This window comes from Mya arenaria, chromosome 6, assembly GCF_026914265.1.
Source record: "Mya arenaria isolate MELC-2E11 chromosome 6, ASM2691426v1".
Lineage (NCBI taxonomy): Eukaryota > Metazoa > Mollusca > Bivalvia > Myida > Myidae > Mya > Mya arenaria.
In genome coordinates this window covers 7159999-7179240 of record NC_069127.1, presented here as the reverse complement: position 1 = coordinate 7179240, position 19242 = coordinate 7159999, and the positions used below count along the sequence as shown (strand labels likewise).

Here is a 19242-nt window from a genome sequence, read left to right as displayed (position 1 = left end):
TTTAATCTAACCCTCACTCACGATATAAATGGTCTGGGATGTTCACATCGTGTTATTTTTTTTCGCCTTTGGTGGCAAGTAATTGTGTTTTTTTCCAAAAATAAAATAACTTAGCATTTTTCTCCTTTTTCAAGTTACGTTTAATTATAGATTTAAACGACATTGACGCTATATTGACGCCTGGGAATTGCTGAAACTAATGTTGTAATAACTTGTAGCCCAACCCATTTGTTGTTTTTGTTTGATTTGATTGTAAGTATGTGTATAATTCAGTTAAACTTACAACTTTCGACTCCATAACAAGCAAGCATCGCGTATCACTTAGATTCATATGGTGATTGATTTCTGCCATTTCGTGTTTTCACATATTTGATGCGAAGGGGCGAAAAATGCTTGAATATTTATGCGAAAAACTACGTGAACCCGCAACGTGGTTACATAGAGCGAAAAGGCAAAAACACGAGAGTGCTCCATTTGTTTTTGTATTTTCGCCTTCCACGTTCAACACAATGTTAAAACAAATTATACCACTACATTTTTGAACCTGTGCATGTATGTACAGTTTAGACGACGAAACGCACCGCACATACATTATATCATGTGAAAAAAACATGCACATGCATTTATTGAATTAAATGGCTGTATTGGTGGACATGTGTAAACCCTTTCGGACATGCACATGCCTAACGGAGAGTGAAAATGCGCCAAGTGGCGAGCGAAAGGTGAAAATGCACCATTAGTGGCGAGCGAAAGGTGAAAATGCACCAATTGGCAGCGAAAGGTGAAAGTGCGACAGTGCAAATGAACCAAGTGGCGGGGCGGTATTTCATATGATGGGTCATTTATAAAATTCTGTATTTTTTTTCATTTTCACCGTGTTTGTAGGAAATGGCAGCTATTAGAAACCACATCAATCTCTATCTCGAGAAAATGCACATCTTATCTATGTGGGTGTATATAAACAAATCTTGTTTTTCATAGAAATGTAATTGTATGTATCCAATATTGCACTTAACGTAACACAGACGTCAAAACTCTGATTTTTTAAAAAGCAAATGTTACTAAATGGTTTCAAAAGTGTCTGTCACATATTCAAGGAACGGTGCAAATGTTGGTTTTAGGGACCAACTAAGAAAAAAATTACAAGCAACATACAAGTATTCTTCAGTACATATGTTCTGAAAGCAGTACAAATTTATACAATTATGACAGTGATTTGAATGACTATGTGATGTCAGTGACGATGATGGCGGGGGAAATATTTATGAGAATAATATCGACAACATGCGCCAAAATATGGAGATGCCGGGGATTGAACCCGGGGCCTCTCACATGCAAAGCGAGCGCTCTACCACTGAGCTACATCCCCTTATCATTCTTGAAAGACTCCATAAAGAAGCTACTATCGCGTATAACTGAGATTGATCTGGTGGTTGATTTCTACCATTTCCTGTTTTCACATATTCGTTGCGAAAGGGCGAAAATGCTTTCGTCTTCCATACGCAAGACGGTGTAAAGGACACATCATTCCGTTGCATTTTCAAACCTGTGCATGTTTGTACAGTTTTAAAGACGAAACGTACATTAAATATATAATGTGTGAAACACTTGCACATGCATTTTTTTAATTAAATGTCCGAGTGTATGAGTGGACATGTAAAAACCATTTCCAACAGAAGCATGCCTAGTGGGAGGTAAAAATGCGTCAATGCGGATGCACTGAGCGGCAGGGCGGTATTTCATATGATGGCTCTTTCTTCTTTATTGTTTTTCCACATTTCCTTCGTGTTAATGTGTAAATGGAAGAAATTGGCCACCATATTATTTTCTTTCCTCGAGAAAATGTGCAAAAATATGTAATTGAGTTTGTATGATCAAATGTATTGTTATTGACGTTATAAACAAATACTGTAATTGTAGTACATGTAATCCAATATTGCATGTAACACTATATATACTTCAAAACTTAAGCACTCATTTCTAAACACCAATATTGCTAAATTATTTTAAGAGTGTCAGTCACACATCATTTAAGGAACTGTGCAAAAGTTTGTTTAATTGAACCAAAACTCAAATATTACAGCAAGCATAATTCGTGATATCCTCACTTTATACTTATTTGCTTAAAGAAAACCCCATTTATTCAATTATGACTGTGATTGGTATTATTATGATGTTGGTGATGATGATGGCGGGGGAAAATCATGATGATAATGTAATAATACGACAATAGGCGACATCATGTGGAGATGCCGGGGATTGAACCCGGGGCCTCTCACATGCAAAGCGAGCGCTCTACCACTGAGCTACATGCCCTTAATAATCTAGAAAGACTCCATAACCAGCTAGAATAGCGTACCACTGAGATTCATATGGTGGTTGATTTTTGCCATTTCGTAATTGCACTAATTTGTTGCGAAAGTGCAAACTTTTTTTTTTATTTACATACCAAAAACACAACATCAAGCAAGCATTATATTTGTATTCTTTCGTATTATTGATGACTGTTATGAGAATGATTATGCTGTTGGTGACGATATCGACAGGAAGGAAATACTTCTGATGAAGTTTACAACTATACATCAGGTCACAAAATGTGGAGATGCCGGGGATTGAACCCGGGGCCTCTCACATGCGAAGCGAGCGCTCTACCACTGAGCTACATCCCCTTACAATTTGCTCAGGGAAAAGCAAAAATTATTTTTCATATTTCGTTAAAATATCGATAGCTTGCCACAGTATGTTCGTGATCAAATACCACAGACAAATGTACAAACAACCAATTATTCGCTTCGAAACAGACATCAATATGTAACCATACCTAGCCGTTTAAGTATTTAGTCAAAATCAACAATCCCATCTTCCATAGATTTGTGGAACCGGCTTGATGTTAACGTCCGTAACAGTAACACGCTTGGCGAATTTAAGACACGTGAAAGGGTATATACAAAGGCTCAATTGTTCCGAAATATTATCTTGTCGGGGACAGACTTTTTAATAGCCACCAAACTTGAATTAGAGAAGTTTGGAGCAACCTTAATTCACATATGCATACAACTTTTCTTCGTGATCATCCTTTTTGTTAACCAAACGTTTTATTTAATCTCACCCTCACTCACGAAATAAATGGTCTGGGATGTTCACATCGTGTTATTTTTTTTCGCCTTTGGTGGCAAGTAATTGTGTTTTTTTCCAAAATAAAATAACTTAGCATTTTTCTCCTTTTTCAAGTTACGTTTAATTATAGATTTTAAACGACATTGACGCTATATTGACGCCTGGGAATTGCTGAAACTAATGTTGTAATAACTTGTAGCCCAACCCATTTGTTGTTTTTGTTTGATTTGATTGTAAGTATGTGTATGATTCAGTTAAACTTACAACTTTCGACTCCATAACAAGCAAGCATCGCGTATCACTTAGATTCATATGGTGATTGATTTCTGCCATTTCGTGTTTTCACATATTTGTTGCGAAGGAGCGAAAAATGCTTGAATATTTATGCGAAAAACTACGTGAACCCGCAACGTGGTTACATAGAGCGAAAAGGCAAAAACACGAGAGTGCTCCATTTGTTTTTGTATTTTCGCCTTCCACGTTCAACACAATGTTAAAACAAATTATACCACTACATTTTTGAACCTGTGCATGTATGTACAGTTTAGACGACGAAACGCACCGCACATACATTATATCATGTGAAAAAAACATGCACATGCATTTATTGAATTAAATGGCTGTATTGGTGGACATGTGTAAACCCTTTCGGACATGCACATGCCTAACGGAGAGTGAAAATGCGCCAAGTGGCGAGCGAAAGGTGAAAATGCACCATTAGTGGCGAGCGAAAGGTGAAAATGCACCAATTGGCAGCGAAAGGTGAAAATGCGACAGTGCAAATGAACCAAGTGGCGGGGCGGTATTTCATATGATGGGTCATTTATAAAATTCTGTATTTTTTTTTCATTTTCGCCGTGTTTGTAGGAAATGGCAGCTATTAGAAACCACATCAATCTCTATCTCGAGAAAATGCACATCTTATCTATGTGGGTGTATATAAACAAATCTTGTTTTTCATAGAAATGTAATTGTATGTATCCAATATTGCACTTAACGTAACACAGACGTCAAAACTCTGATTTTTTAAAAAGCAAATGTTACTAAATGGTTTCAAAAGTGTCTGTCACATATTCAAGGAACGGTGCAAATGTTGGTTTTAGGGACCAACTAAGAAAAAAATAACAAGCAACATACAAGTATTCTTCAGTACATATGTTCTGAAAGCAGTACAAATTTATACAATTATGACAGTGATTTGAATGACTATGTGATGTCGGTGACGATGATGGCGGGGGAAATATTTATGAGAATAATATCGACAACATGCGCCAAAATATGGAGATGCCGGGGATTGAACCCGGGGCCTCTCACATGCAAAGCGAGCGCTCTACCACTGAGCTACATCCCCTTACCATTCTTGAAAGACTCCATAAAGAAGCTACTATCGCGTATAACTGAGATTGATCTGGTGGTTGATTTCTACCATTTCCTGTTTTCACATATTTGTTGCGAAAGGGCGAAAATGCTTTCGTCTTCCATACGCAAGACGGTGTAAAGGACACATCTTTCCGTTGCATTTTCAAACCTGTGCATGTTTGTACAGTTTTAAAGACGAAACGTACATTAAATATATAATGTGTGAAACACTTGCACATGCATTTTTTTTAATTAAATGTCCGAGTGTATGAGTGGACATGTAAAAACCATTTCCAACAGAAGCATGCCTAGTGGGAGGTAAAAATGCGTCAATGCGGATGCACTGAGCGGCGGGGCGGTATTTCATATGATGGCTCTTTCTTCTTTATTGTATTTCCACATTTCCTTCGTGTTAATGTGTAAATGGAAGAAATTGGCCACCATATTAATTTCTTTCCTCGAGAAAATGTGCAAAAATATGTAATTGAGTTTGTATTGTTATTGACATTATAAACAAATACTGTAATTGTAGTACATGTAATCCAATATTGCATGTAACACTATATATACTTCAAAACTTAAGCATTCATTTCTAAACACTAATATTGCTAAATTATTTTAAGAGTGTCAGTCACACATCATTTAAGGAACAGTGCAAAAGTTTGTTTCATTGAACCAAAACTCAAATATTACAGCAAGCATAATACGTGATATCTTCACTTTATACTTATTTGCTTAAAGAAAACCCCATTTATTCAATTATGACTGTGATTGGTATTATTATGATGTTGGTGATGATGATGGCGGGGGAAATCATGATGATAATGTAATAATACGACAATAGGCGACAACATGTGGAGATGCCGGGGATTGAACCCGTGGCCTCTCACATGCAAAGCGAGCGCTCTACCACTGAGCTACATGCCCTTAATAATCTAGAAAGACTCCATAACCAGCTAGAATAGCGTACCACTGAGATTCATATGGTGGTTGATTTTTGCCATTTCGTAATTGCACTAATTTGTTGCGAAAGTACGAAAATGCTTGAACCCGCCACGTGCTGGAGCAAAATTGCGGAAATACTCGACAGTGCTACTTTCGTTTTCGTAATTTAGACTATCATGCACCGTACGGTGTAAGACAAATCTTACCGTTGCCCTTTCAAACCTGTGCTTCTATGCACAGTTTAAAAGACGAAACGTGCCGCACATATTTGAAATGTGAAACAGTTGTACATGCATAATAAAAATATAGAGCTTTATTGGTGAACATGTTTAAACACATATAAGGAACAGTGCAAACTCTTTTTTTTTATTTACATACCAAAAACGGGTTACAACATTTATACCAGTATTTTTCACTTTTATATTAATAGGGCTAAAAACAATTGTGACCTTGGCCTTAAGGAAGCATGGCTTATAAGCCTGACCAACGTGTGTGACGCGACAAAGCTTCCATAACGATTTGTTAGAAACCTACAAACCATGACAAATATATGACTGAGACATGAATTTATATTGCCATCATGCCTTTTGCATACGAGATTCAGGGTTGCTGATGCATACGGGTTGATGATGCATACAGGTTGATGATGCCTACGGGTTGATGATGCCAACGGGTTGGTGATGGGGTTGATGATGCCTACGGGTTGATGATGCTAACGGGTTGATGATGCCTACGGGTTGATGATGCCTACGGGTTGATGATCCAACAGGTTGATGATGCATACAGGTTGATGATGCCTACGGGTTGATGATGCCAACGGGTTGGTGATGGGGTTGATGATGCCTACGGGTTGATGATGCCTACGGGTTGATGATGCCTACGGGTTGATGATGCATACAGGTTGATGATGCCTACGGGTTGATGATGCCAACGGGTTGGTGATGGGGTTGATGATGCCTACGGGTTGATGATGCCTACGGGTTGATGATGCCTACGGGTTGATGATGCCTACGGGTTGATGATGCTAACGGGTTGATGATGCATACGGGTTGATTACGGGTTGATGATGCCTACGGGTTGATTACGGGTTGATGATGCCAACGGGTTGATGATGCATACGGGTTGATGATGAATACGGGTTGATGATGCATACGGGTTGATGATGCCTACGAGTTGATGATGCCTACGGGTTGATGATGCATGCAGGTTGATGATGTTAACGGGTTGACGATGCCAACGGGGTGATGGTGCCTACGGGTTGATGATGCCTACGGGTTTGATGCATACGTGTTGATGATGCATACGGGTTGATTACGGGTTGATGATGCCAACGGGTTGGTGATGGGGTTGATGATGCCTACAGGTTGATGATGCCAACGGGTTGATGATGCATACGGATTGATGATGCCAACGGGTTGATGATGCTAACGGGTTGATGATGCCTACGGGTTGATGATGCTAACGGGTTGGTGATGCCTACAGGTTGATGGTGAATACGGGTTGATGATGCCTACGGGTTGATGATGCCTACGGGTTGATGATGCCTACGGGTTGAATACGGATTGATGATGCCTACGGGTTGATTACGGATTGATGATGCCTACGGGTTGATTACGGGTCGATGATGCCTACGGATTGATGATGCCTACGGGTTGATTACGGGTTGATGATGCCTACGGGTTGATTACGGGTTGATGATGCCTACGGGTTGATGATGCCTACGGGTTGATGATGCCTACGGATTGATGATGCCTACGGGTTGATTACGGATTGATGATGCCTACGGGTTGATTACGGGTTGATGATGCCTACGGGTTGATTACGGGTTGATGATGCCTACGGATTGATGATGCCTACGGGTTGATTACGGGTTGATGATGCCTACGGATTGATGATGCCTACGGGTTGATTACGGGTTGATGATGCCTACGGATTGAATGTGCAAACGGGTTGATAAATGAACAGAGACTGTTTCGCCGTCGACTTCTGTGTAAACATATTACTGACTTAATGGTTTACTGTAAAATGTATGCAGCTCATTACCTGGTACACGCTTATAATAAATAACAATATTTACATATTGATAATGGATTGAAAATCAAAACAACACCATTATTTTAAGCACAGTCGCAGTAACCCGCACTATGTATGTAGAAAGGACAGAGGATAGTTTTTACATATTTACTTTGTACATTTGCTTTCAGTCCGTGCAGTTTTCCCGCTGGTTCGGGCGGGAACGTGTGTACCACTCCACCAACGCGATACAATGTGGGATATGTTTAGATCCATGCCAGCTCCGGCAAACACTTCATCGAGTGTCCATCTGCCATTGCCGGTCCCGTGGGTCACATCCCGTCAGTCCGGCCCAGTGTACGCTGTCAACACGATTGGGAACGGAATACTCTTTGTTTCCTGGACATGTCCGGGCTTGAAGTCTGCAATGAGTTTAAATGTTTACAAATTTGCTGAGTACTAGTATGGTGTCATGCGCATGATGATACAACTGCTATAGTGCAATTTGAAAGCGATCGAGCAAACAGGCTGTAAAGGGCTCCAGTTGATGTATCTCCAACTGACATTCGAAAAAATTACCTGTAAAAAAGGGCCGATTAATAAGTGATGTGCTTGACATTGAATTCTGCAGTAGTGATGTACACTATACTGTTACAACCCAAATGTATGGCTACCAACGTGAGACGTGCATGGAATTAAACAGCTGTTGACCTTTTAATATATTATGGATGTATGCTATTGAGTCCAGTACTCATGTCCCGTATTCTTATCAGGGTTAGACTGGTCCTTCTAAAGATGCCGTTCACAAAGTAAGTGGTAACTGAATTATCATCGTAAGTTGTCTAGATAGAACACGAGCATAACTAAAGTTATAAGGGATCACAATACCAGTCTTTCTTAAGTTGAACATATAAAGGCATATTCAAACAGGTACTTATTTTTATTCTTTGTTTTCAATACTTAGTATTTCTTCACAGCTTAGAAATATATTATGCATATGCATTCATAAATTACATTTCAGTAAATCACGTTTTTGTTGTGTGTATTTTCTTTTCCGTTTTTTGTGCATGTACCTGTGGTCGTTGTTTAAATATTTTTCTTTAATGAAATCGAACCTTAGAAGATATTTCGTTTCCAGAAGCAACAAATAAGTCAATGAAAGCATTAACATTTACTTAAAAATAAATAAGATTACTAATAAATACTGAACGCACACAACATTTATAAGCTCATTAACTGATTGGAACATTACATTACACATGTATAAAATCATCGACAATATAACATAGCAGTTGAGCGATTTAAATATATCCGTGGTCGTGCTTGTTCTAGAGAAGATGCCAGGTCGAATGGAAGGCAAGGTTGTGGTGTTGACGGCGGCCGCCCAGGGCATCGGCCGTGCAGCCGCAGAGGTAGGCCGCTCAGCTTCCGGGAGCTGTCGCTTACACAGTCACTATGAGGGTTATGTACACGAAGACAAAGTATAGATTGGATCCCAAAATAGATTCAGGAACTGTTGTTCTTACATTTAAAGAGATTGAAGTTGATATTTTTTATCATCGGGTGCATGTAAATTTACTGCCACGCCATGCCATTTGAGCTGTTATATACTTGTATTTGTGTTACTGTTCATACAGTGCAAGTGAATCTGATATCAAATGCATAAATTATGACAAGCACACAATGTTTAAATTGTTCTCACCAACAAAGTCAACTGACCAAATTACTCAAATGCTGATCGCAGACGCCTTTTTACAGACATTTGTTCGAGAAGGTGCCAATGTGATCGCCAGTGACATACAGACAGACAAACTGAAGGAGTTAGAGAGTCTAGGTATGCATACGCATTCAGGTACAATACATCTACCATCCTTAAACAAGTGCTATCATAACAATAGCGCATTCCACATATGCCAAGCAAAAACATAATCATTACTTTGCCCGAATGGAATCCATTAAAGCAACGCTCTTGTTCTCTTAAGTTTTTTTATTATAATGAGTTTTACTCATTTATTTCATTCAGCTTCAATGCGACGTATATCATGTAAATAGTCTCACAGTAGAAACCGTGGTCCATTTTTAAAACAATGAGTATGTGTCCCGTTGGGGCTGGCACTCATGATCTCTTCGTTGAGAGAGAAATGGACACATAAATCACAATAAATTATTTCTTGGGAAGTTAAAAAAGACGGCTGTGTGCTTTCCAGGAGTCGACTGCCGGAAGCTGGACGTCATGGACTCTGACGCCGTGAACGCATTTGCAGCCTCCATCCCACGAGTAGATGTCCTTTTCAACTGTGCCGGGTAATATTGAAATACTTCTGGATAGTTAACTGAAATACTAGTTAAAATAAGGTATCGCATATTGTCGGTTTGTTGGTGGTTTGTATTAGGAATGACAGACACCTATGCAAACAATTTGTTGGGGGGGGGAGTGGGTCTAAGGGCCGAATTCAGAACATCCACTCTCACTCACACTCCAACCACATTCCCGTAAGGGACACTCAAGTGATCACTTGAGTGAAATAAGGGGAGTGACACTCAAGTGATCTGTTCGTATTCACACGCCTCGCTAACACTCCACTTCGTCAAGTGACCAATACAGTACAAATACATGTATGTTTTCATAGCGGATTATCTGTTTGACTATGGCGATGTTTACAGTAAACGTAAGTTTATTTGCGATTTGAGTACCTTATTGGTAGGTATGGCGACAAACAAATGACAATAATTGTTATTCTGAAACTTAACATTTTAAAACATTTGGTTAATAAAAATAAAATTGTAAAAAACTGTTGCATAATGCGTTTAAATGCATGTTGTTGTTTTTTTGTTATTGTTTTAAATATGTAGACGTTTTCCATTGTATCACATGATTTAAATATGCATTGGTATATAATCCTGCTTTTGTAGTCTGCATAAAGCGGTCTTTGACGTTTGAAAAAGATATGAAAGTTGAAAACACTTAATTAAAAATAGCACATGGATAAAATTAACGAATGAATCTACCTCTTATTGGAAAATTACACTTCGGAGTGAAAAACAACTTCAGAAATATAGGGGAAATTGGATAAAGATGACGATAAGAAGAAGAAGAAGAAGAAGAAGAAGAAGAAGAAGAAGAAGAAGAAGAAGAAGAAGAAGAAGAAGAAGAAGAAGAAGAAGGAAGAAGAAGAAGAAGAAGAAGAAGAAGAAGAAGAAGAAGAAGAAGAAGAAGAAGAAGTAATGATGATGGTGATGTTGGTGGTGATGATGATGATGATGATGATGATGATGATGATGATGATGATGATGATGATGATGATCCAACTGAATATAGGCTGGAAAATACATATAAATTCTCTGACCACGCTTTGAAATGAACATGAACATTGCGTAAAACCGTGTAAAACCAGTCTAGCGGCATAGCGGCATATAGTTAGCGGCCTTGCGGCCTAGCTGCCTCAAGTGCCTAGCGGCCTAAAATTGTTGCCTATCTCAAAGCATTTAATGTGAGTTCTTTTTCTAAACAATGATAAATTAAATGTTATATTCATAAATCCACACCCTTTAGCGACTAATAGCATTTCCCCCTTTTGGGGGGCTGCTGGATTGAGTTATTGGGAATTGTAGGTCACTAGGCCGCTAACTTCACGCCACTAGGCCGCTGGCATGCTTGATCGACTTTTTAAACAAAAATCGCTCCAGCGTGATAAATGTTGCATAGGAAAACATTATTCTAGCATTGTTTTAGAGGAAAACTCATATAAACATGCTTTGTTGTGAAAAACAATTTAAGACTGCTATGATTATGTACGAATTAAAAACATTGATATTTCCCAATTAAACGTATGAGCAATAACTTTGAAAATATAGAACCAATTCAGGCCGCTAGTCCGCCAAGTTCACGCCGCTAGGCCGCTATCTTCATGCCGCGAGGCTGCTAACTTCGCGTACATTTAGCTGCATGTTCTTGCAGCCATCGATGAAACGCAACCATCAACTTTGCTGGGCGTTCAAGATCATTACGAAACAAAACAAATATATGAATGGCGCATCTTTTTGAAAATTTGATTTTTATAGAAGGCAACGTTTTTGGAAGCACACGTACTTCAATAGATCATCCCGGTCTCTTAAATATGTTCTGGGAACGAGGATGTCCCTTATTTGTTCCAAAATCTGAAATATTTCACCTTTTCTACTTGTCATGTACATTTATCCCTCACACTCATTCAATTCGTATTCACAACCAATCCTCGAGGGCTGTTCAAGTGATCTAGCCGAGCTCCCACAAATGTCCCACTCACGCAAAACACTTGAGTCTCACTCACACCTGTGAATACGGATATACTTTTCACTCGAAAATATCTGGAACGTTATGTGATAACAGAGGATTAACTCATTGAGTGTGAGTGAGAGTGGTTGGTCTGAATTCGGCCCTTTGTCCCTCAAAGTTCAGACATAATTCAAAACTTGACATTGTCTTCGTGTTCCGTGACAGGTTTGTGTTCCACGGGACGATACTGGACACGGAGGAGAAGGACTGGGATTTCTCATTTGACCTGAACGTGAAGAGCATGTACCGCATGTGCCGCGCCATTCTACCCAAGGTAAGACACATCCATACAACGAATACAACGAAGTACAAATATGAATTATGTTGTAACCGTACGCTTGTTCTATACATACATGAATAGTATTACGACTCAGATTCGAAGCCTGCATGCTTACCAATAAATTAAATTATAAACGAATAAATTCTGAAAAAAACAAAACAGAAATTAAATTTCTACACTTCTACCTCTTGTGTATCAATTTAAATAACCGCACACGTACCTATTTTATTTCATTTTCCCTTTCTATAAGATGATTGAACAGAACGGCGGGACAATTGTCAACATGTCTTCAGTAGCATCCAGCATCAAAGGTATACATTGTCCACGAAACAAATCTATATAGTTATTAAACTCGTCTTACAATGCATAGTGTTCAACTTCAGCAGGTTAATGTTATGGGCGTATTTATAAGCCGCTGCAGACGCGAAAACATTTTTTTCCCTGTTCAATAAGACTTTATTTACCACACTACTATACCATGTCATGTCCTGATTAAGTGCTCTAACCCTTATGCCTGATGAATATTTCATTCCTCTAAAATAAAATGTATACAGTAAGAATACAGAACAGAACAGAAGTGTAATGAGGCATAAACAACAATTAACTGCCAACAATAAATTATATACATTCACGCTAAAAACAACACACACATATGGGTTTTTATTTAGTTATATTAAGTATGTTATGATAATTGTTATAATATTATAGATTCTCACGGGTAATAACATACTACCTATGGGGTATTTGTAATGTACCCATGCCATCTACAACAGGAGCGCCAAACCGTTGCGTGTACGGAACGACGAAGGCGGCGGTGATCGGACTCACGAAGGCGATCGCAGCCGACTATGTGTCCAACAACATCCGGGCAAACTGCATATGTCCAGGTACCAGTTGGAGTGTTTCATTATTATATGATCGGCGTATTTGACGCTCACCTCCAGCACCGTCTGTGCCTTGGTCTAATATATGTTTGCGTGCACGACTATCACCATTTGTCAAACATTGGCATTTGAAACTAATTTTTAAGAAACATGGCAAATTCCAAATATGCTCATGTTGATTGTAAGTTCCTAGGATGACCATGTTGATGGCAAGTTCCCAGTATTCCCATATTGATGGAAAGTTCCCAGTATTCCCACGTTGAATGCAAGTTCCCAGTATTCCCATGTTGATGGAAAGTTCCCAGTATTCCCACGTTGAACGCAAGTTCCCAGTATTCCCATGTTGATGGCAAGTTCCCAGTATTCCCATGTTGATGGCAAGTTCCCAGTATTACCATGTTGAACGCAAGCTCCCAGTATTCCCATGGTGATGGCAAGTTCCCAGTAGTCCCATGTTGATAGAAAGTTCCCAGTATTCCCATGTTGAATGCAAGTTCCCAGTAGTCCCATGGATATGGCAAGTTCCCAGTATTTCCATGTTGTTGGCAAGTTCCCAGCATGCTCATGTCGATTGAACGTTCCCAGTAGTCCCATGGTGATGGCAAGTTCCCAGTATGCCCATGTCGTGGCAAGTTCCCAGTATGCCCATGTCGTGGCAAGTTCCCAGTATGCACATGTCGTGGCAAGTTCCCAATATGTCCATGTTGATTGAACGTTCCCAGTATTACCATGTTGTTGGCAAGTTCCCAGTATGCCAATGTCGTTGCAAGTTCCTAGTATGCCTTTGTCGTGGCAAGTTCCCAGTATGCCCATGTTTGCCACAGAGTACATTGTAAAGTGAAAGCTACCTGTCGTAAGAAGGAAAGAGAAGCGGTTCGAAGAGAACGTTGAAGTGACGCAGATATAACTTAGTTTTGCTTTTATATCGATCTCCTGATTTCAGGAACTGTGGACACCCCATCCCTTCAGGGACGTATCCAAGCGCAGCCTAACCCAGGCGAGGCGCGCAAGGACTTCCTGGCGAGACAAAAGATGGGCCGCCTCTGTACTGCACAGGAAGTAGCCAATCTCATCCTCTTCCTCGCTTCTGACGAGGTATTCCTGGTTATGCAAATCAGTTATAGACTACATGTAGTTGTGGAATATTTGGACAATAAAACGATAGAGGAAATAATGAAAACAAGTTATTAAAAAGTTAAAAGTTGAATATATCAAATTTTAGCTCGGTCGTACAGAAAGCTATTAATTGATAGTTGTTGAATTAATTACCTCTCAATCAAATTCCTGTGTAGTAACAATACTAGTGATCCTTTTTGAGATACCGTTAAAACGTGTCTCAAGTGGGTCTCGAACTCGTGACCTTTTGGGTGAAAGGTGGACTAATATACTACTGGACTTCTCTCAACCCCACCCCTTAAGCAGACTGAGAGAATACGCTTCAACTCTGTGCGGTCTGTTGTATATTGATATATGAAATAGTTAAAAGTTACTGCCTTCTTTGTTTCAGTCCTCGTACATCACGGGCGACGCGTGTGTAATTGACGGTGGATGGAGTCTGTAGGTAACCTAGCTACACGCTGGTGCTCTCTTTAGGGACTCGACAGTGCAAATTGCCCGAGACATACATTTCTCTTGATCCATCAAGTGTTTCATTCATGAACTAGAACTAATAAACGTAATTACACATTGTGTTTTGTTTTTATTTATCATTTTTTGTCGAAAAGAAGAGTTAATGTATTTACATGTATAGCTTTGTTGTCGTCATTAGTAGTGACAGCGGAGTCGCTCAAAATTAACCTTGGTCAAAGCTAAAACCCATTTTAGAAATTTCTAGACACATATCCAGAGACATTGTGCAGATGTGTAGAAAGGCATTGGGCTAAAATTGACTATAATAAATGATGCGTTATGCTGCTTGCGATACTCTCATCATTGACTTAAAAATTGACCCTTGGTCAACATCACTAGTCTTTACGGATAATTATCCGACTGATGTACTCTGAAATTGACCTGTGTACTTCGTGAATGTGAATAATTGAGATAGGTTAGTAACTAGGATATTGCTACCAACGAAATCACAGATTCTAAAACGAAATGCGCCTTGCTTCCTTTATCTGTACAGCATTTCTTCAAAGAGCTGCAATCTATTTTCGATGATGGTCAATGATGGGCACATAACATTTAATTATAATCTTAGTATTATTTGACTTCTGTCAAATTGTTTGCGCCATTGTATGTTCAACCAAGGTATGTGATATTGTAGAACTGAACCCAGGACCAACAAGTCTTAAGGATACACCCAAGGGATAAATTTACCTGGCATTAACTAACCTGTGTTCAAAGTGAAAGAAGGCATTTTTTTCATTAAAAAAAGTTATAATATTTTTAAATCGTTTAGTTTGTTAGTCCTTCAGCAAATGACTGTAAGATAAAACAAAAGTTTTAAGACCTCAAATAATTTCATATATAAGCAAAAAAAACTAAAACCAGAGACTCCCAATTCAGAATTCACACAATCTTTTAATTTCAACAAAACAAGGTACGTCTAAGGAAACCGTGTTCCTAGTTTATTGTCTTATGTACCATTTCACGAAATACCAGTTTAGAATCATTGTGTCTGGTTTGAGTCTGAACACAGCCAGATTCAACAGGAAGTGAACATTATGGTGCATCACATACATCACACCGTTTTTATTGCAGATGTAAACACATCGAAAGCACCCTTCTACCTCTGTTCAACGCTGTACTATCTTTAAACAAAATTGTAAAAAATATTCCGAAGTTCACCTTTTAATGAGAATACTTTTGGGGGTAAAACTTACTTTTTGCACAAACTACCACAAAATGTTAAATACATATAAAAAATAACATGCCAATTAATTGCGTCGATCATACAGGATGTCTTGGTGTGTGATCGTACTTCATAGTCGACATTATGTACTTCAGAATGTTCAATTGTTGAGAGCTATTGCCTAGTCAAAGATGAGTAAGAAACATTTTTATTTTAAATACCTCAGTTAACACCTGAATATGTAAGTCACTATTTAATATGTCTGTGTTTGGTTGAAGTCAGGTAACATTTTATTATCATGATGTGGTGCTGTTATTGTTACTCTTAATACAAGATTTTCCAGAACAAAACAGATTTTAGTTTTTTAGATTTATTTGCAAAAGTATTCATAAACAGAGTATTGCTTTACTTGATTCATATATCTGTGAAAAATAATCGATTTGATAAAGTTCACTAGTACTCTTTTACAAGAGAGTCACAAGAATCATACTGCATGACGTTCTACAGCTTACAAACAAACATTGATAGTGCAACACTGGTAACATTAGAACAACAACAAAGCTTTGCTGATGCATAAAAACAATGGAACTTGAGCAGTTGCAGGTGAAATGGTGCTGAGAGTGTAGAAACTTGCATAAACAGTGATTTACTATCATAGTAACAGGGTTTTAAAAAAGCTTCCAATACTTCACTATCACTGTCAAACTTAGCTAACCTTAACACTACAACAGAAACAGGCTTTTTGAAATAAAAATGTGATTAACATTGAATCCACAGATTTGGATGTGTCACCTGTATACATTGCCTGTCATTGTCACATTTAATGTATTTTTGATAATATATATAACGCAAAACTGTGTACTCTAACAAGAAGTAAGTCAACAGTATTCCTATGCAGAAGGGACATCACATTGACCTGGGAGATTGTAACCAAACACTAAGTGTCATCATGATTTGATTGTAATTTACATGCTAACGTAGGATATGATCTGCACAAAATATAACCTACAATATCTTAATGTCACACTGGTATTATTTGGACAAACCTAGCAGGGCTACTGATCTCATCAAACTTGACCTAGATATAATGCCCCGCAAATACATGTACTGTCATCAAAGTGTCATGTTAATTGGATAATAATTACTTTAAAGTAATTGTCCACACAAGTTTTAGCTGGCTCCGCGGCCATCAAAAGTCATACCAATATGTCACACTTTCAGAAAACACATTAATGGGCTGTCCTACTAAATAATGCATAAATAACAAATCCTGGAAGCACGACCACATTAACAAAAACATGTGTAGCACTACAAATTGCACAATTGTTTGTTCATGATCTACCAACTCATCAACAACAAAGTCCAAGCTAATTCACAACCATTATCATCTGACACAGAGAAATCCGCGGACATCAATGAGGAATGTGTTGAAGTTCTCCATGAAGATAAGTTTATTGTGTCTGTTCACTGTTAGCGAAAGGGAGGGTGGCGTAAGGTTGTTGAATGCTTCAAGAAGACGGGACCTGAAATAAATATAGTAGTTTTCAAATAATAGCTAATTTGTTTATTGCTTTAGGTCTAAGAAAAACCCATAGGGCCAGTGGTTGAAAATCAGGGAAATAGCTTAACAAAACACATGGTTTAATTTTTTTTTTTAAATTATGACAGTAAAAAAGCCCACCAAAATCCTAGTAATAATCTACAAGTTTTTTATCTCTGGCCTTTGCTTGTTTGTGAAAACAGATATAAACATGAAGCTTATATGAATGAGAATAATGCTCAGGTCCATTTTCTGCATGGCCACCAGGAAAGGTGTCAATTTCAAGAAGTCTAAAGTAAAATACTAGTAGTTAACAATTCATACAGTATCATAACTAACAAATGTTAAAAGAGTACAAAGTGTGTTACTTGTATGTGTTATCAATGTGTGACTCGAGTATCTCATGCACCAGCTGCTGATACTGTTCTGTGTTACAGCAGATAAGACAGAAGAGAGCGGAGCTGGCTGTGTCCAGCAGCTCCATGTTGAACGTGTCCAACAGCAGCATCCGGAACACTACCTGAATCACAAAGTAATCAAAGGTTTACTTTATGTCTAACAATATACTACAGTAGAAATACCACAGTTCGGAGCTTGCCATGTGCACCAACTCCATGTTGAACGTGTCCAACAACAGCATCTGAAACACCACCAGAATCACAGAAACAGGAAAGGTTAGCTGAACAACACAGAAGAGTGCAGAGCTGGCCTTTTCCAGCAGCTCATTGTTGAAGGCATCTGACAGGAACATCCGGAATACCACCTGAATAAAAAGCTACACACCCAAACATCTTATTTCAAAATGACACTTGTTACGCATGTTAACAAGTAATATCTCAGTGACAGTCATAAGGAATTATCTTTGCTTTTTATTCAATGCAAACTTGGAAAAATTAATTTCTAAAATATAATATTACTATACATTTAAGCATTTAAAATGTATGAGGGAGCCTGCAAGGTTATGTTGGAACACAGCCCAGGGTGTAGACACAATCTAGGCATATACATGGTCATATATAGTATTTGTACATTACCTTGAGGAAGTGTTTGAGTGTGTCATGTACGAGAGAGCCCGCCAGGTTGTGTTGGAACACGTGAGAGCCCAGGGCGTAGATACAGTCTAGGGACATCTTTATCACCTCGGAACCATACCTGACACATTGGAGTTGAGGGAAATAGGCATAGAGGCTAGTATGTTGAGATACAAATACTTCATTCATCTTTTTGTTCATTCATTTATTCATCTTCTGACAGTTATGCTATGCAAATTCAAAAGACTAAAACCCATCTGGCAGAAGAGTACATACCCTATACTGTGATATTTTGATCAAGTTATATGGTTTCCAAATGGGTATTAGAGCTTTCTCTTTCAATTCCATGTAGACCAAATATTAAGTCAACAATATTAATATCAAGTTATTTATGAATATTAAAGTTGTGGTCTACTTTTAATAACTAGGACTACCTTGAAGAAGCACTTTCTTTGAAAAATCGAGTGTTAAAGTTTTAAACAGAAAACGACCAAATATCAGCTATATGAATACATGGTAAGGCCCAGTTCCATGGAGACCATGATGTTCTTGAAGAGCTCTTCAGGCAGGGAGGTAAATTTGTCAGGGTGAATCTCTGTCAAGAAGGTGATCAGCTTGAAGTACTGGGAACACAAGTTGGGGAACTGGAAAAACATGCATCAACTTTTAACCCTTTACTTCATAGATACGCAATTTTACTTATCTATCCATAGCTTCATAGATACGGATCTTAACGTTTTATCCATAGCTTCATAGATACGTAATCCTACGTATTCGTAATGTAGGGGCATTTATTTTCATACCTGATGCTTGTTTATGCGCTATAAATTCATATTCATGAAGTATAAACATCGATAAATACAATGCACTAAAAAAAACACTATGTTACTATTTAAAGAATTTCGGAAAATCGCGAAATAAGGTCACTGGTATCAAAGATGCGTAAAACGTTGACTGCGCAGGTTTG

At 38.4% G+C, this 19242-nt stretch overlaps 2 protein-coding genes and 5 non-coding genes across 7 annotated transcripts in view; 1 reads left to right on the top strand and 6 right to left on the bottom strand.

Annotated features, from left to right (window-relative positions):
* Positions 1-1297: 1297 nt before the first annotated feature.
* Positions 1298-1369, bottom strand: Trnaa-ugc (transfer RNA alanine (anticodon UGC)). Its single transcript has one exon. It is a non-coding gene; the product is annotated as a tRNA-Ala (tRNA).
* An 875-nt stretch (positions 1370-2244) lies between these two features.
* On the bottom strand, positions 2245-2316 carry Trnaa-ugc (transfer RNA alanine (anticodon UGC)). The gene has a single exon. It is a non-coding gene; the product is annotated as a tRNA-Ala (tRNA).
* A 281-nt stretch (positions 2317-2597) lies between these two features.
* Positions 2598-2669, bottom strand: Trnaa-cgc (transfer RNA alanine (anticodon CGC)). The gene has a single exon. It is a non-coding gene; the product is annotated as a tRNA-Ala (tRNA).
* A 1727-nt stretch (positions 2670-4396) lies between these two features.
* Trnaa-ugc (transfer RNA alanine (anticodon UGC)) lies at positions 4397-4468 on the bottom strand. Its single transcript has one exon. It is a non-coding gene; the product is annotated as a tRNA-Ala (tRNA).
* Positions 4469-5331: 863 nt separating this feature from the next.
* Positions 5332-5403, bottom strand: Trnaa-ugc (transfer RNA alanine (anticodon UGC)). Its single transcript has one exon. It is a non-coding gene; the product is annotated as a tRNA-Ala (tRNA).
* Positions 5404-8254: 2851 nt separating this feature from the next.
* Positions 8255-14600, top strand: LOC128239008 (dehydrogenase/reductase SDR family member 6-like). Its single transcript, XM_052955415.1, has 9 exons — positions 8255-8364; positions 8767-8846; positions 9193-9268; positions 9642-9738; positions 11915-12023; positions 12280-12340; positions 12803-12916; positions 13857-14008; positions 14421-14600. The coding sequence occupies exons 2-9, from the start codon at positions 8772-8774 to the stop codon at positions 14472-14474; spliced, it is 738 nt and encodes a 245-aa protein (XP_052811375.1). The 5' UTR covers positions 8255-8364; positions 8767-8771; the 3' UTR covers positions 14475-14600.
* A 1469-nt stretch (positions 14601-16069) lies between these two features.
* Positions 16070-19242, bottom strand: part of LOC128237450 (exportin-4-like) — a 37953-nt gene continuing 34780 nt past the window's right edge. Inside the window, exons 22-25 of the mRNA XM_052953011.1 lie at positions 18789-18919; positions 18279-18396; positions 17613-17764; positions 16070-17227 (exon numbers count right to left, since the gene is read on the bottom strand). Coding sequence (XP_052808971.1) covers positions 17089-17227; positions 17613-17764; positions 18279-18396; positions 18789-18919 — 540 coding nt within the window. The 3' untranslated portion in view covers positions 16070-17088. The remainder of the gene's footprint in view (positions 17228-17612; positions 17765-18278; positions 18397-18788; positions 18920-19242) is intronic.

Coding starts and splice junctions, on each gene's coding strand:
- LOC128239008 (XM_052955415.1), top strand. CDS start 8,772: ATGCCAGGTCGAATGGAAGGCAAGGTTGTGGTGTTGACGGCGGCCGCC. Junction 8,847..9,192: donor TCGGCCGTGCAGCCGCAGAG/GTAGGCCGCTCA, acceptor GCCTTTTTACAG/ACATTTGTTCGAGAAGGTGC. Junction 12,917..13,856: donor GGCAAACTGCATATGTCCAG/GTACCAGTTGGA, acceptor TCCTGATTTCAG/GAACTGTGGACACCCCATCC.